The sequence below is a fragment of the Onychostruthus taczanowskii genome, unplaced genomic scaffold, assembly GCF_017590055.1.
Source record: "Onychostruthus taczanowskii isolate IOZ18803 unplaced genomic scaffold, ASM1759005v1 scaffold25, whole genome shotgun sequence".
Classification (NCBI taxonomy): Eukaryota; Metazoa; Chordata; class Aves; order Passeriformes; family Passeridae; genus Onychostruthus; species Onychostruthus taczanowskii.
This window is the reverse complement of record NW_024499796.1, coordinates 10,724,286-10,742,370: the sequence shown is the minus strand read 5'-3', so window position 1 is coordinate 10,742,370 and position 18,085 is coordinate 10,724,286. Positions and strand designations below refer to the sequence as shown.

At 50.9% G+C, this 18,085-nt stretch overlaps 1 protein-coding gene across 7 annotated transcripts in view; it reads right to left on the bottom strand.

Moving 5' to 3' along the window:
• The window catches only part of MVB12B (multivesicular body subunit 12B), a 55,720-nt gene extending 37,851 nt beyond the window's left edge, over positions 1 to 17,869 (bottom strand). For 3 of the 7 annotated variants that reach the window (XM_041406401.1, XM_041406395.1, XM_041406402.1), the window contains exons 1-7: positions 13,691 to 17,869; positions 12,807 to 12,925; positions 12,539 to 12,661; positions 8,710 to 8,817; positions 5,605 to 5,701; positions 2,591 to 2,720; positions 2,173 to 2,295 (exon numbers count right to left, since the gene is read on the bottom strand). In XM_041406401.1, the coding sequence (XP_041262335.1) occupies positions 2,173 to 2,295; positions 2,591 to 2,720; positions 5,605 to 5,701; positions 8,710 to 8,817; positions 12,539 to 12,661; positions 12,807 to 12,821 (596 nt within the window). In that variant the 5' untranslated portion in view covers positions 12,822 to 12,925; positions 13,691 to 17,869. The remainder of the gene's footprint in view (positions 1 to 2,172; positions 2,296 to 2,590; positions 2,721 to 5,604; positions 5,702 to 8,709; positions 8,818 to 12,538; positions 12,662 to 12,806; positions 12,926 to 13,690) is intronic. The other 4 variants (XM_041406396.1, XM_041406398.1, XM_041406400.1 and 1 more) reach the window with 4 other exon arrangements.
• Positions 17,870 to 18,085: the final 216 nt, after the last annotated feature.

Below are 18,085 nucleotides of genomic sequence, written 5' to 3'. Positions count from 1 at the left end.
GTGTTGAGTAACTCACCACACTGCTGACAGTGTTAGAAAAGGCCTTCAAGTTGTCTGTGTTCCCTGTAATAATTAAATATTTGCAGGATGCACCTTTATATACATTTCTATTTCTTAAAAAATATATTGGATAATAAATAACCAAAGTAAAAAAACAGACATGAAAGATGCTTTGAATGATCAGGCTGGTGGTGTAAAAGTTACCTGTAAATCACACATGGGGTGTGAGAGTGGAGCTGGCTACAGACAGGTGGGTTTTACTACAAGGCATTAATGCAACATTCAATTATTCCACTGCATACTGGCTGGTTTAACTCAGCCAAATTAGAATACATTTTATATTGACTATTTTGACATTTGCTTTATTTGGCAAGTAAAACAAAACTGATCCAATTTCCTTGCAGCCATTGTAAACCATAAACTGCACAACAAGAGGTTATAAAATATATAAGCCTTGTAAACACTTCTTTTCAGACTGTCACTGATGCTTTGAGCTTAATTTTGGCCTTGTTCCCAACAGCTCTGACACTGCTCTGCAGCCTTCCCTGGTCAGCTGTAAAGTGACCCTTCCACATTCAGTGATGAAGCACTGCCACTGACATTGTCTTGCCATGATAATTTTTTTTTCTTTATTGTGGAAATCTGCCCAGACAGAACTTCTTGCAGAAAGCAAATGAAGATCTGTGCTCTAAAATCAAGACATCTTTCTCTCTGATCTCTCATGGCCTGGGCTGGCATCTAGCTTATGTCCAGCAGAGCTTCAGAGTAACATCTCAGGTCCTAGTGGGACAGGCTGCAATCTGCAGAAAACTGCTGGCTTTTCATCTCTTTTGCCTCCATCTCTGAGAAGCATGACAGCATGTCTGCCTGCAGCACACCTGACAGTACACGACAGCAAGCACTGTGCCAGGGCATGGCAGCCTACCAAGCAAAACTCTCAGTGAAACAAACACCCAAATGCTTTGGAGAGCTCGAAGAGCCACCACAGGACAGTGGATTTCAGTCTGGGTCATGGGTGAAGGCTCAAATGTACACACCTGCCTTAAGGAGGTACCTGACAGCTTGCTGGGGAACGTGTTGCAGCAGTTTAAAAGCATAACTCTGAAATGACCTGTAAATCAAGATTCTAAAGGACATAAGCAATTTCCACCCATGTGATATAATGACCTTTGTACACAAACTGCACCTTGGAACTCCTCTCTACTGTCTCCTTTGAAATTCTCTCTCTCACTATTTACTGTAATACTGTAAAGGTATCTGCAGTGTAGAAAATGCCCAGTGCAAAAACACATGTACATGTGACAGACAAAAGCACAAAGGGACCCGAGGAGAATGTGCTGTCCCCTGGCAACAGCCTGGCCCAGTCTGTGAGCCTCAGCAGCAGGAGCACAATTCACACTGGGTGCTGTGCTTTCGGAGTGAATGTCAGGAGTGCAAAGTTCTCTGTTTCGTCACTGTCTGGGCTGGTTTGTTGCTTAACAACACCTCTTTGTCCAGAGAAATCCAGCAAGTAAGCTGTCAGTGCAGCACTACTGGTATATGAAAGTCTACACACCAGCACATCTGTTGATACACACAGAGAAATATTGCCTGTAACACACGGAGAACAGCCTGGCCAGACACCGCTGCTCCCATCAGCCACCACAAGATGAGCAGGCTGCTGTGCACACTCATGTCAGCTGCACAACTGGAGCTCAGCAACTGGGCTCAAGAAAATAAAAAACCAAGAACCAGTGCTTCAAACCATGAGCAGACTGATCCTGGAGATGAGCAAAATCCATTTCCCTTCTGAAGTCTGTAGAGACACTTCTCCCTCCCTCTGGTGAAGGAGAACAATCGGCCTGGCTGCAGCTCTGCTCACCCTTCCAACACGTATGTGTTGGAAGCTACAACATCCTGCACAGTTTAAAGCAAAGGAAAGGTAGTTTGCTGTTCCCCTTCCTCTGCAGGCATTTCCTTTCTTCTGGCTTCTTCACCCATTTTCCTTTACACAGCAACAGGCAAAGGAACTTCCAGCAGGCAAATACTTCAACCAACAGCACATTCCCTTATCAGATTGTGACACAATCGTTCCATGCCAATGCAGCACCCTGCTCTTGGTTTCCCAGGCAAGGTTAGCAACCACAAGACATGCAGCATCAAGCAGAAGGAGCTGGAATGCAGAAAACCTACCTTGGCAGGTTGGGAGCGGGCGTTGGAGCCGGTGCTTGGGCGGGAGGAGCCGCAGGCTGTGCGGAGTCGTGGTTGCGCGGCACTCTGCCCATCCGATACCAGATACCCATGCTGTTCAGCTCCCTGGGAAAACAACACACAGCACAGGGCTGATGCTGCACACACGCACCAGCACCAGGCCCTGACGTGTTTCACCAACACCTTGGTCAGTGAGAACGAGGGTAATTAAAAAGAAGGAGGGGTGAGTTAACTCCTACATCTAACTCCGTAACACTTGTTCTTACTTGGACTTTTCTAATGATAAGCTTCACCTCTTAGAAGCTACTGCTTGGTAATTAGAGGAGCACAGGGCCCTTGCTTGGGTGTGACTGCATTGTTATAACTTTGTTATAACAGCTGCAGAGTGAGGGGTACTTACCCTATGAAGGTGTACTGAGGAGGGGCTTGCTTAGATCTCCCCAGGATTCGGATATCACAGATCGCTGCCTCTGTAGAATCTCGAGGGATGAATTTAATGCACAGCCTCTTCTTTCTGAAAGCTACTTCTTCTGCAAAAACAACCCAGAATACAGGGTGAGTTTTATGCAAGATTAGAGTATAAATGTTATTTATAGTTCTCCAGGTACTAGGCAGGTAATTGTGGCAGAACCGGTGCCAAAGAACCCACATACGTCAACAAACCAGTCAGTGCAGTGCCATTCAGAGGGGAATGTTCTATCAGATGTGCTACTGGCACTGCAATAACCAGTTCTCCTCCTGCCTGCTGCAGAGATCAGCTCCCACGTGTGCCTGGTGCTGCCCCAGAACAGCAGCTGACTCTGCCAGTTCCACGTTTCTCGCACTCCCTTGCTCTTTCCCAGATAGTGTTTGCCTCGCTGGCCTGGACAGCCGTATTTAAACATTCCTCCCACAAGCACTGCCTCTAGGAATGTACCTGGAAGCTTCTGATACAACCAGTCAGTTCATTCTGCTCCGTGCTTCCAACCAGCCCCTTCCAACCCTCTGTGAGGAGGAGCAGGCAGAGCCTGCCATGCAGAGTGTAAGAGCTGTCTGTCCAAATCTCACACATCCCAAGTGTTAGAGCCATCTCCTGATCAAGTCAGCAGGCACAGAAATGATACTCCCACCACGTTTGCCCTGGTTCTTTGCAAGGACAAACCAGATTCACAAAGCACTAAGTGCCAGAACCTCCCAGGAGGCAGCAGCGCTGCTCTGACCTGTGCTCTGAGGGTGGATGAATGCACTGCACAGCCCTTTCTGCTGTGTGTCACAGAGCAATTGCTTCCATGTTATCCATCACGAAAAACTCAGGCCATCAGAGTTAAGGCTTATCTGTATAATGAATTCACAGCTCTTCAGGCTGATTACCAGCACAAAGACACAATCCACAGCCAGTGCTGGTGCTGTCTGTGACCAGGCTGGCACTGGCAGGAAGACAGAGATTTGCAGTGCTTGGAAAACAATGCTCCATCTCACCCTAAGGAGTCTCAGGGTGAGCAAGGTGAGGCTCCTGCTTGGAAAGCAGGACAGAAGTCTACTGATATACTGAAAATCTAAAGAGCAGACGCTGGAAAAAAATCTGGAAACAACCAGCAACTACAAACAAGTGCCTGCAAAATAAAAACCCTTCATCTTAATGTGAACAAATATCTCCCAACTTAAAATATGCTGTCACTTCAACAGATGGCAAGCAGCCCTGTCTCCATAGGCTCCTCCTGTTTCGTAATCCACACCTTGGGAAACAGCAATCCATTCCAGCCTCTGAAATGTGCTGCTGCACTAGCACAAATAACCATACAGACAGTGTGAGGTGTGCCAACAGAGCATCTGTGCGTGCAGCTTGCAGTTACAGAGGTGTTTTTAGAGATGGTAAATACCTGCATCCCTGAAGTTCAGTCTTCCCCTGCTTTGAAAAAGTAGGGCTTCTGTTTGAAGCACCTAAAACTCATTTTAGGAGTCTGGGATTTAAGGCTTCCTGAAAATCTTCTCAAGACCTACCAAGGAGTACTGTATTAAATGTATTAACTGTGAGTCAGCTGCCATTTTGAGAGGAGCACAGAGACACCTGTAACCATAAATCTAACTCTGAACAAAATCAGTGCCTCTCATTTGACTTTCTATGCAAGTACAAAGCTGACTACTTGCTTTTGTCTGTGTTCTTTCACACCACTTCCTTAGTGCAGGCAGTGCCTCTGCTTCAGACTGTCACAGTCACAACCCAATGCATTTCAAACTCATGGCAAAGCCCCCTTCCACCTTCCCGGCAGGACTTGCACAGAAGTTGAAGCAGCACGCCGTAAGGTCCAGCACTCCCAGGAGTCAGCAGGATAAGCCAGCAATTCCACCTCATACCACACGTGCCCCAGAGTTTTCCAGAAGCAGAGGGTGACCTGGGAGAATAGTCTTCAGAGTCTTTCACTTCCAGGCCACAGGTTCCAATCAGAACCAGATCACAGTGACTGAAAAACCATCCTCCTGTGCTGCAGCCCCAGATGAGTGATTTCCTGCCAAGCAGGTTCATGTAACCCCTTTCTGCTCAATCCTAGGCTGCATTTCATCCCTGACATGCACTGGAACAGCCCTTCTGTGAGGAGCAGCTGCACGCCAGGCACCAGCACCAGTCCTGCCATTCTCACACTCCACTCCCGTGGGGATTGTCCCCTGCCAGCCCAGTGCCCTCGCTGCCTGCTGCACAGCACAGGCCTGCCACCAGACGTGGCTCCAGCTGCTGCTGGCACAGTCCCAGGGGAGCTGAACACACTGTTTGGGAACTGCTCACTCATATACTGCAGTGAAGCAATTCTACCTTGCAGACATGAGCATGATATTCCCCCTGGGCACTGCACTTGTGCCTCGTGTCAGTAAGCACAAAGATACCTGACACCCCTCAGCACTTGCTGGCAGGACTTGTTCTCCCACAGCAGGAGATGTACAGTGGGAAGACACAAACACACACCCCCTTCCTTTCAGTGCATTTCTGAACACCCCTTGGCACAGTAGCTCTGCTCCTGCTAGGCCCAGGCCACTCTTCAAACTGACAAAAGAAACTCTCCCTTCCTGCCCCAGAGACATGGGACTCTAGCAGGCGAGTGAAGACAGACAGGCACCCCACTAAACAGTCTGAGGAGGGCAAGAAAACCAAAGGCTGTTTTATTGCAGCCCAGAGCTGCCCCTAAATGTGCACATGCCACCCCAGAGAGAAGAAATGCCAGGAGCAACCCTCTGCCAGCGACATGGCCCTCCATGGCCAGGGACACAGCCTTCTGTGAGCTGGGACATTGCTCTTTGTCACCTGGGACGTGGCCCTCCATGGCCAGGGACACAGCCTTCTGTGAGCTGGGACATTGCTCTTTGTCACCTGGGACGTGGCCCTCCATGGCCTGACCACAGAAGCACTGGCAGAGTGGGACTGGGGACCAGATGTCAACTTACGTGTATCAATGGTCTCCTGGATGGGCATGAAGCCTACAGGCAAAGTGTCCTTGATATCAATGAGCTTCATGTCGACCAAGACGTTGCCCAAATGACTCTTTGGAGAGAGAAAAGAAACAGTTGATTATGACAATGTCACCAAATTAAACCCCAGATCTTCCTACCTGCTGAAGCCTGAGGTGCCTTGTCATTGTATCTGACCACTGCTTTAGGAATGGTAAGAAGGTACCAAGGCAACCCTTGCATGTGTCCTCTCGGCAGGAAACAAACAATGACTGGCTAGGAGACACCAGACAACTTCCAGCATTTAGAATTCTAACACCTCATCCACTGCCATATTTCCAGATCTTTGGAAGCACAGCCAAATTCTTTCTTTTGCAGGCACAGCAGCTTGAAGTACCAATTTCACCAACCCATCCACTGAGCAGGTCGCCTCAGTTCTTACACACTCTACATTTACAAGAGCAACATGACATTTCCATCACAGCAACAGCAAAAAGCATTACAGGATGATGGCTTATGCAAACAGAGCCAAAGTTATTACATGCATTAGTTAATTAGTGCTGAATAGACAGGGTTCTAGCTCCAAATGCAGCGCACTCCAGAAGCACAGGCCATTTGGAACAACAAACTTCATTTAGAGTCCATATGAATTCTGAGCTCATGCCTTGTCCTATTAATCAAGGCTTGAAGAGCTCAGAGCCCAATTCAGAGTGACAGCCTCCACAATGGTTTAGAGACCAGATTTTCTTTGCAGTTTTCGATAAAACCAGCACTGCTGCCAGTAATCTGGGGTCACATATGAAAGAACACATTTTAGGTACTGCACAGCCTTTATAAACAGAAACACAACACAGAACAATTAAAATTTAATCCCAAGCTATCAAACTGTGTCACTGAGTTTTACTGTTACTGCTTGCAAAGCACGTCCTTTAGTTTTTATCTGGCAAGGGTTTCTCAGACAAACCTGCACTCTCTGATTGTTTCACTGAACTTCTTACAAAATATTTAAATCTGCAGGCCGTGAAATAAGGAGAGGTCAGGTGTGAGTTTATTTTTGGGAGGTCCTGCCTTTTCTGGTCAGCTCCCCACCAAAGGGCCAGCAGCCCTGCAGCCCTGTCCCACCAGACACAAGTGTGGCACACATCCTCTGCTCTGTGAAGAGGCCAAAGCCACATGCCCCTGCCTGTCCGTGTCCAGGGCATCTTGGAGCAAGCAATGCTGGATGCTGCCGAGCCTGAATGTGTCACTTAACATGCTCCTGGCACAGCAAACAGCAGACAAAGTAGTTGCTGCTGATTCATCTTTCATGTTTTATTTATTTAAGCTGTCTGTGCGTTACATCAGTGGCAACTTTCTGATGAGCCACCAACCACTCCTCAATCAGCAGCAGACAGGCAGGAGAGGTGTCTCCAATGAGCTGGTTAGCTGCTGGAACCCTGGGAGTCAGCTCTGTGCACAGCAGAAGAGGGGACAAAGCCCCCCAGCTATGGCCCCACCATCCAGGGCCTCCCCACTCTCAGATACAGCAGTGTCAGATGCTGTAAACTGCTGAGAAGGATGATTCTGCTGAACAGGCTCTGCAGACCGACTCTGCTCTAACCCAGATACCTGAAGTGCATTAACTCTACTAACTATAACACTGTTCTTCAGGAGAAAAGAGTTCCCAGCATTTTCATGAACACAAAAGGAAACCCCGAATGGCAAAACTTCCAACCCAAAGAGCAGCAACACATCAGTGTCCAGGGGAGAGAGAGGAGCCTCTCACCTCCCTTCCTCCCAGCTGAGGGAACTGAGGCCCCATAGCCCCCAGATGCCCCCGACAGGGAAGCACATCATACATCCCATGTGGCCAAGAGGACTGAGGGAAGGGGAAACTTTTGCTTTAATTTATGTCTCATCAATATGAAGAAGGTACTTCCAAATCATGGTGACCCCAGGGCTCCTGCCAAAAGTCCAACAGGCACCTCCTGAGGGTGTTTACACCATCTCTGCAGCCAGCAGCTGCTCCTGTCCTGTAATTATTTCTGACAACTTTACACTTCAGGTAGCCACAGATAAACCTAATACTCAAATCAGCACAAACCTATTTAATAGCCTTCCTGCCTATTCCAGGGCTGCTATTCCTGCAACTGCACATACTTCAGGATGAAAAGCACAATTATTGTCCATCCACCCCAGGAAGTGGTATTTCCCATAGCTCTGGAGCTTTGCTTTAATCTAGATGCAGGCAGGGAAGCAGATGGAATAAAGGTCAAATGCTGGGAACTGGAAACGCCCAGCTCTACTGCCAGGACCCGTGGGCAGCCCCTGGAGCTGCCACCACCTTTCAGCTCCCGTCACAGTGAAAGCACAAGCACAAAATGGTACTTCCAGACCCTGCCAGCTGAGTGGCCGAGAATACCCAAAGCATGACCAAAAGCAGGATTACCCACTAGATGGAGTGCATTCATTGCAGAAGTCAACAGTTCCTCCAGAAAAAGAAAGTTTTCACAGTAGCCTCAACCAAAACCACAGCAGAATGCATGAAGCTCTTGCTGCACACGTCTCCTCTCCTCCACAGAACGTGTGGGCAGACAACTGCTGCTAATCACGAAGTAACTCATACTTAATAGTCAGACCAAATTACAAGAATGTGGTAGCATATGCACAACGTGGGCACATTTTCAAGAATCAGCACCAAAACCAACAAAGCAAGCAAGCTAATCCTGCAATAAAATATCTGTGACGCCCCTGGATTCAGAAACCAGCATTTCCTTCACCACCACTACCTACATTGTTTCTTGAGGAATTTGGGTTAGACATCAGGACCATGAGTGTGCAGCACCCATTGCTGCAGCAGGTAATGAGGGTGAGAGGCTGCTAAAATGCAAACATTCCCTTTTGTGCTTCTTTTATTGCAGAAGATTTTGTCAGCAATTTCTTTCCATGAGAAACACACACAAAATGCAAATATTCTGCCATTGCACTTTGCCTCCTTACTCACCCGAACTCAGTGAAACGCCTGCTTGAATTATAATTGGCTCCATAAAATGAATCATCGTATGGGTAAGCACATACCAGGCACAGATGCAAATCATGCAGACATTCAACAAATGGACTTACATTTTCTTTCGAAAATGATCTGGTGAAGCACAGGTACCGTGTGACCTTGGATTTAAACAAGCCATCTTTCCACAGGTCAGCATCCAAGCCATCTGCTGTTTGTGCAACCTGCAAAGGAGAGAGAGAGGAAGAGAGGAGACATGTGAGCCAAGATAAAGTTAATACATGTGCAGTACTTCTTCCTCAGACCTCTCCTAATTAACAGCAGCCCAAACTTTAACAGCATCTCATTAGTTTCTTCACAAGGTGCAGTGGAAAGAACTTTCAAGAGGAGGTATAAAAAGAAGTTCTAAAAATGCTGTCTCTCAGGAGACCCTTGATTAAAGATGCTCTGACAAAAGCTACTCTAATGAGGAAAGTGCAACTTCAGTTACAGTCTCCAAACAATAGTTTGGAGAAGTCAGCACATTGAGGCATTCATTACCACCCTACACACAAGGGCACACCGGGCGTGCTGTGAGGCTCCCTGGAGACAGAGCACAGAAACTGACCCATCTCAGGACTATTTTCATGGAAAGCCATCAAGGAATTCTGGCTCCCAGGTCAAAAAGCTGCTTTCAAGCAGGTTGGGGAATCCCTGTCACTGGTGGATTTTAGCAGCAGTGCTGCATGCGAGGACACACCCCACAAACATCCCTCTCCAATGCAACCCCACATCCAGCCAAACTGATAGCACACGATGGTGCTGGGTGAGGAAACAGACCCTGGACGCTCCACAGGAGAGACAGCAAGATGTGCAGGAGAAAATCTCACTTCCAGCTGATTCCAGGAGTGGGCAGGAGGAAGCACCATGCACTGGGGAAGGGCTCTACTCTCAGCAGCTGAGCACTCACCACACACAGCAAGCTGCTAAGAGCCCTGGCCCCAAAATGTTTGTTGTCGAGTAAGAGAGGAGGCAAGAGGCAAACACAAGGATAAAGGACAGAAGAAACAAGACTACCCCATCAGACTAACACCCAACTGGCGTCTCCAACAGGAGACTCCAGCATGGTCTGAAGCTCCACAGAAGCTGAACTTCTGCCTAATGCCTCTCTCATGGGGCAAACTGCTCCAGGCAGCTCTGGTAATCACACCGAGCGAGCCCTTGGCCCCGGAGCAGCCTGGTAACAAAGAGCTGGCACTTGTCACCTTTGCACCCATGTTAGCTGAGCAGAGACTGCACTGGGCACAGGAAGCAAGAGCTGTGTGCTGACAAGGCCTCCAATCACCCCGAGTGCAGCAGATAGACAAGAGACAGTCTGATCAGAGCAGCCAAGTGCACTGACTGCTCCCTGAATTTTGGCAACTGCTGCTCAGAAGCCCCAGCTCAGGTCAAGCCATTGTACAGCACACACAGCTTTTGTGTTCAGGCTCCGCAAAGAAACAAGCCTGATTTTTCAACAGCCACATTTCAGAATAGAATTTCAGCAAAATTTTTTTCTTCTCTGAATTCAAGTATTTCCTGAGCTGTTAGTTTAGGAATACGTAAAATCTACATGCATCTTCCTCTGTGACGGGTAAGTCAGTCCTGGTGCAAAGATATCCAGGAAACAGTCTGTTTGGGAAAACTGCTGGCATGTAGGGATGGTCAGCTTGAACTCCAAGCCAGGAGAATGGCAGCATGAATGAACTTGTCAGAAAACTCACGGGAAAGAAAACAGAGCCGTATAAACAGGAAACTTCTTGCATCACCTGCTGGGCTCCTGCAAGCAAGGAGAAGCCCCAGCAAATCTCAAAGCAGAGCTGTGCCTGATCAGCATGCTCCCAGGACAGGAGCCAAGTGGGAAAGGCCACAGCAGACCTGGCCAGCAGGACAGGCACTCCGGAGCCCCAGCTTGCCCAGCCTTTCCTTGGCTGAGAGGCAAGGAATGTGTGAGACAGAGGATCTGGCACCTGGCACTGAACACACGGGCACATGGGCACAAGGCATGGTGCTTCTCCTCGTGAGGCTGGGGGAGACGCTCCTCACTGTGTGCTACAAACAAGGGACCTGACAGAGTGACCCCCAGCACACACAGGGTGTGCTGCACAGCACTCAGGCCTTTGGGAAGCAGGTCCTTTAATCCCCTGCCCCACAGGGTGATCTGCCCCTCTGGCAAAGTCAAGGCTGCTCCTGCTGGGTCTGCAGCTTGCTCAGGCACTGCCCCAGAGCAAACCCCACCACGCAGCTGGTGCTCAGCCTGCAGCAAAGAACACAGCTGCACAGGAACCACACATCCCTCCTGTCCCAGGCTCCTGCCTCCCACCTCTCCTCCCCACCCAGACACTCAGTCTTGCCAGTTTGGTTGGATTTTCAGGAATCTAAGTTCAGACAATGTATATTTTGGCCAAATCAAGTCTTTGGTGCTTTAGCTGTGAAAAGGCCTGTCTCATCAGTGTGGCACCTGGCATGGCCCCTCGTCAGCAGGTGCTGCACAGGGGACAGCACACCAAGGGTGGCTGGCAGCACCAGGCACACTGCTGAGGTGGAAAGCTGACGTGAGGGGGGAAAGCAGCCGTGCTGGGGAAGGACAGCAGACAGCAGGCACTGCCCCACGCCCGCTCCAAGGGCAGACAGTGCTCCCTGTGAGCAGACAGGGAGGCAGCAGAGCCAGAGCAAAGGCAGCTCCTCGCTGAGCCCTGAGGAGACAGCGACCCACATCCACCAGCATTACACCACCACCATAATTGGATTACGCCACAGGAAGACTCTTTTATCTTGTTTAGTTTAAACTGCGCTAGCGCTGCAGCTCCCCATTAAGCCACAGGCAGGCTATCTGGGGTGAGTGTGCTCTCTGCCCAGCCACTTAGGCAAAATGCAATTCTGTTATCAGAAGTCTCACACTGTCCCGTGCTTCTTTATCAGGGCAAGCAGCTAATTACACAGCCTGGCTCACACAGGTAATGAGCACTCGGAAAAACACAGTAAATGTAAAAACCTCCCAGGTCTTTAAGGAGCCTTTTCACAATGCCCCCCTTGTGTCCTTACTTCAGCCTGATCCATTTTGCTTCTCCACACAGAACAAGGTATGAAATCATCCAGAGCTGAAGAGGCGTGAGCAAAGCCTCAAGTCAGCTGGCTTCCACTCCTACCACACAAGCTGTGGGCTCTGGAAACTCAAGGTGTGACGTAGCACAGTTGGAACAGATGAACTACAGACCAAATCTTTCTCTATAGATCTCTGCAAGGTCAGTATTTTATATTTCACAGTTTGGGACACTGATCTATGAGTAGGAACATCCTGCAGTTGGTTACACAGCAACTAATCCAAGGAACAAGCAGCTGTTGAACAGCGACCTCCCTTTATCTGTTCACACATTCATCTATGCTGTATCCTGCTGCCTTTTCCTGCTGCCAGTCTCCTGCCAAATCTTAGTTCAGAGGTTTGCATTCTGCCTGTCAAAATCATCCTTGCAATTTCAGCTGGATGCAAAATTCTTTTGATTCCCTTTCTGGAGCTTCTCATCATCACTGTGCAGTGCTGATAATGTGGGATTAAACAGCTGATGTGGGATCCATTCACTTAGAGATATAATTTGTACAATACTTAGAACTCCTTCAGGATGAATGTTACTAGGATTATTAAATTTGCTTGCCACAGTGGCCAGCTGTTTCAGCAAACCCCTCCTCCAGGAAATGAAGCTCCTGTGGAGTGGCAAAGATGAAGTGGCACATTTGCAGCCACAACCCTCTGCTGAAGGAAAGCACTAAGAGCTGTGGGCTGAAAGGTGGGCAGCTGACTACCAAATGACTGCTGACAGCACAGTTCCAAGGCACGTTCCCTGGAAGAGAGGCTGCTCCCAACACAGTAAAGCCTCACGAGTGCAGAAGCACAGCATGGACTGCAGCAGCTCAGACAGCTCTACTTACAACATCATATCCCGTGGGCGCTCGGCTGCGGGACGCCAGCACGCCGACGCCGGTGATGGGATCCATGGGCAGCTCGGGCAGCGCCTCCGTGAGGTCCCGCACCTCAGGCATTATGGACTGATCCTGCAAGAAAGCAGCACAATTAAAGGGCTGCTGGGCACCACACCCCAGCAGAAGCCAGAGAACCAAGAGCACACATGCATGCCACAGTGCCTGTGCTGACACACCACAGACGGCCAAGGTAAACACAGGATTAGGCCAGACACACCTTCTGCACTTTCATTTGCTTTTGATAAGAGGGTATACTTGTGCAATGCCAAATAGGTTTGAAATTTGGGCTGGCAGCCTCTGAGACTCATTTTGTTGCTTCCATGGGCTGGTCTCCATCTAGCAATGACAGGAAAACCAAAGCTCAATCCCTTCTCTTCCAAAAAGAGAACAAATTTCACCGCAAGTCAGGCTGGTTGAAGCAGCTCTGTCATTTTAAACAGCAAGAAATCTGCTCCTAGTGGCTTTAGGGGGAGGTTCCCCATTAACTGTGGGTGTTAAGACATGCTGGGGGTTGCCCCATGAGCCCTCAGTCCCATCACACCCCTGTCAGCCAGACTGATTTCAAGGAGCAGCACAGATGTCTCTGGCGCTGGAAGCGCACTGGCTGCAGGGAGCCTCAACACCAGGGAACACAGAGGAAGCACAGGGTGGGCTGGCACAAAGCAGAGAGGCCTTGAGGAGGCCCGAGCATCTTCCAGAAGAGACACATCACCGAGAACGTCAAGGGAGGGAGATATGCAGAAAGGACAGAAGCAGGTAAGACCAACTACTTTCCAAGGGATGCTGCTGCAGGAAGCAGGAGGAGAGGACAAGAAAGGGGCTGAAACAACCGAGGTGAAGGATGGGGAAAGGTGCCACTGCCTCAGCGTGTGGTCTCCTGCAGAGGCAGCCAGCTAAAGCAAGTCTTCTCTGGCTTTCAGGCAGGAGTGCCCCAGGAAATCGCCCCCCACGCACCCCAAGACAAAGGGCAGTGCTTTGTGTAAACAAGCATCACTGCTGCACAGGCAGACAAGCCGTGAACCAGAGCTGCCTAATTCAATTCCCTCCTCAGAGCAATCAAACCCCAGCATTTCTAGGCCATTTAGATGGCTGGTTACTTACTGCTTCTAGAAAAGGCAGAGGTGAGTACTGGTGCCAGTGGAATTGGGTTTACACTTCACAATGCCCAGTCTGAACAAACATCGTGCTGCAGACAATAAAAAAGAGCAAGTCTGGGCCCTAAGTAAACAATAATAATGTCACATGAACAGCCAGACTACTTGAGGAGTCCAAAACAGGTGCTAGTGACCAGCAGTGGTGCAAACACCGTTGCTGATGAACCAAACAGGAGAGAGCTCTGCTTTAGCACCGGTGTGCTGGACACGCATCCAGCACACAGAGCAAAGCAAACCTGCTTCGCTCCCAAAGCTGCTCAAACCTTCGAGCATGATGGCAAGCGCAGCCTGAGCCCCAGGGGCTGCCCCTCCTCTCCCAGCAGGCTCCGTGCTCAGGGTGGGCGAGCAGCACGGGACCTTGCAGCAGGAATGCTGGAGGCACTGGCACAGCTATGACAGACCCTGTGCCAATGCTTGTGCCACCCCACAGCTCATCCAGAGGGCTCGCAAATAATGCAGAACCTCAAACATACAGCATGGAAGAAACATAATGTGAATTTAACAAAGAGCTTACAATCTGGTCTTCATGAACGTTTTCTGAAACTTCTTCAAGTCACTCAACAGTGCGGTGAGTTCTTACTACACATTGGGAGGAGCTGGGAGGTAATGAATGCTGACGTAAGCTTCTCTTAGGCCATTCTGAACCGAAATCCAGGTAAGTGATGATATTCCCCAGCGTGTTAAGAACACCACCTGGCAGGTTCCCACCCAGCTGCAGCGGCACTGCGGGGAAGCAGATCTGCTCACGCGGTGCCTCCCTCCACCAAACGCGCCCCGATGAAGCGGCTGCTGCTGAGCACTGCCCAGGCCCCGTCCCTCCACGCTGGGGCCTGCTGCAGGGAGGCCCAGCTGCCCCAGCAGGAACCTGAGCAGCTGCCAGCTCAGCCTGGGCAAGGCTGAGGACGAGGGGGTCCCCGGCACGAGCACGGGAGGGGTGGGCGCTCCAACCCGCAGTGTGGTGCCTCCCCCTCCTGCTGGCACCCTGTCCTCAGCCAAGGAAGAAGGGCACCTTTGTGGGAGCCATGTGCTCGCAGGGCAGGGGGAGGGGACGCGGCATCAATCCTCACTTTGTGCCGGCGCGCACAAAGCCCCTCTATGGCGCGGGGCCGTCCGTCTGTCCACGGGGTAATGCGGCGCAGCGCGGGCGTGGGGCCCCGAGCAGACCTGCTGCAGCCAGGGCACCCACTGCCCGTGCCCAGCGAGCCCAGCACCCTCCTCTGCCCCGTGCCTGCAGCCCACAGGCATGGCAGGCAGAGCTCCTGCCCGGCAAGCAACCTGCCGTGGCCACTGCAGCACGGCCAGGCCACACCAGGCAGCCGCCCTGGGCAGCTGCCTGCTGTGCAGGAGGCACTGAGGATGCATCTGCAGCAGATATGGAGCAGCAGAAGTCAGCTGCACACTGGGATAAATGTTTTTGTGAACTCTGCACAGGTCAGAGGGGAGTCTCTGGCTGGGCAATCACGCAGATGATTAGTTACACTGCACTTCTCCGAAGGAGCGTCAACAAAGTTTGGATTCTCTTCTATTGCGCCTTTTAACTTAAAAATGAAAAAATAAACAGTCAAAGAGGAGATTAAATTAAGGACAGGATTCTATAAACGCCTCTATTAGGCAGCTTGTTATTTTAATTCTCTTTAGCAACGTGAGTTTGACCCGCATGCCCACCTACCGTCACAGTGGCCGAGCACTCAGCCCAGGATATGGCCCTCAGCATCCTGCAGCAAGCTGCCTGTGCCCTCCCACTCACTGCAGGGCTATTCCGGGAACAGGCCAGAACAATGAGAAGAACATTTTTCCCTTTAGCTGGCAGCATGCTCCCTGGAGGCTGTTCTCAGCTGTGGGGCCGCATCCAGTCCCCAGCACACCCAGCAGCCAAAGGAAGCCGGATGTGAGCTCTGGGGCAGGAAGCAGCTCCAGAACACTGTGGGGCTGCCCAGACAAAGCCAGTGGGGAAAGAATGTGTCTCTGACGAGAAAGTCCCTGTGCATCCTGGCAGCACCAGCCCAAGCAGCACGCAGCAGAGCAGGGTGGGATGGTTGCAGGACAAGACGGACAGGATGCACTCTTGGGACAAGCAGCCACCATGCTGCTGGCTCTACCCCAAATGCTTCCCAGCCCTCGAACCAGACTGCCTCAAGGCAGGAGGCATGGTGTCCCCGGGATCCTGATGCCCAGCTGCAGCACAGGCCTTCTGGGACTCCACTGGCTTCTGGCACAGCCTCCTTCCCACAACCCCTGCCCACAGTCACACACACCTCCCTGTCTGCCAGCACTGCCAAGCTGGTCTGTTTATAGCCTTTTTGCTTGTTCTCTCCATTTCCTTGTTAGCTCATCCGCCTTTATTAGTTTATCCTAGGCATACTTTTCTGCTGGCTCCGCTGAGGTGACTGACCACACACATGGCTGGGCTCTGCCTGGGACACATATACAGCAGAAGAACCCACTTTCAGAAATGAATGCATTACTGTGAGTTTCTACACCATTTTCTGCTCTCAGTGTTCCTTTCCAACAAGTCCAGCAAGTTCAAGAGCTGGTGGGTACATGACCAGATCAGGCCTTTCAATGTGTTTGCTACAGAAACATCATGCTGCCAGCAAAGCGGGTCAAGCTCTGAAGTTAAATAGCCGGAGTTAAATAGATGGAGAATGGTGTTATTGTTTCTTCCTCCAACTACAAGCCCTGCACTTTGACACTGCCTTGCTCTTCCCACAGGCAGAAAAGTATGAGCTAAGGCAAAACTGGAAAAAAAACCCAACTACCTCACTGCATCCCTGCAGTCTGCAGGAAATGGTGCCACAAACCAAGCAGGCTCGAAGCCTGTCCTCCATCCCTGCAGGAAGGCACTGCTGGCACAGCGCTCCGCAGCCACGCCGCCGCAGCTCTCCCCACGCCAGCCTGCTATTTCTGCTCATGGAACATCATCGTCTCCATCAGAAAAACAGGAACCCGCAGCGGCAGTCAGCACGCGGCCTTGGAGGCCACCATCACAAACAGGAAGGACTGCAGTTTCACGTTTCACCACCATGGAAGGCATGCCTGGAATCACCCCGGCATACAGGCTCCCTTGGGAGGCAGCTGCCCTGCACCAGCTGCAAAATCTACACTTTGTGACTGAATGGGATGGAAACAGGAACTTGTGAGCAAAATCGAGACCCTGCATTGCTTCACAGCACTTCTAACTATGGACAGACATTTCTGAAGTGTCCTGCTTCGAACCAGAACAGGTTCCCACACACGCATGACCTTGCACAGGGCAGCAAAACTGAAATGACACTCAGTTCAGTTGGCAGAGGTATGAAGAGGTCCCTGGGGCTACCAGCACCCTTAAGCCTGGGACTGGCTTTGCCAGAGATGCACAAGAGTGGTACCAGAGTGAGATGTTGTCTGTTTTATCTCATACCTCCAGAAGTCAAGCCGTGCCTTCGTCTAGAAGGGAAGGTCATCTCAGCTAAAAATTATAGGGATGATGCTGCCAACCTGCTGCACAACACAGACTCCCTTAAAGAACAGATGAGCACATTCCCACTCAGTTAAAATAAAATACAAAATGGAGAAAGCCAAGCTTTAGCCCGAGCAGCTACACACCTGGTGATACCCGGCCTGTCTGGTTTCAGTGTTACTGTGACCAAGCTGAGAATGACCCAGCTCTGGGAACCTGCGGACAACACTGAAGATTGGTGGACCTTTGAAAACCGCTCCAGAAACCTCAGAGAAAGCGTGTAAGCCTCCGTGATGCAAGGCACGAGTACTTAAGACACAGGCAACTCTGTGTGGCCGCTCCAGCCAGGCTGCAAGAAGCCTGTGCCAGTGCCACACCTCCAGCCATGCACCGAGCACAGGTAAGAATCGGGCACGTAGGCCCATGCTACAAACAGAAGAAAAGACCACATGAAACAGAGGAGGATTTTGTTATTTCCTCTGCCCGTCATCAAGAAGAATTTACAGTAAATGCCGGAGCAGTTCAAGGTCACCGGGGCTGTACGCAAGGCTGGTACCCGAGGCCGCTCCTGCAGCCTCCCCAGCCTCGGAGGAGCCGCCGGGTCTCACGGAGGCCAGCGGGGCGCTCCAGCCCCGGCCCAGGCGCGAGGTCCCCGCGACGGCCGGCCCGACAGCCCCCGCCGCCGCCCCGGGCACCCGGCTCGGCCCCGTCACGGCCCGCGGGGCCCCGGGCCACACCTCGCCAGAACCTCCCTTCCTCGGGAACGGGGCAGTGCCCGGCCCGGCTCCCCGGCGCCTCCCGGCCCGCAGCAGACGGGAGGTGCCAGGTGGAAATGGCCGAACGGTTGTGATTTGGACAATGTCACCTGCTTCCTTCTGAAACCGGCTGCGTCCAGAAGATGGG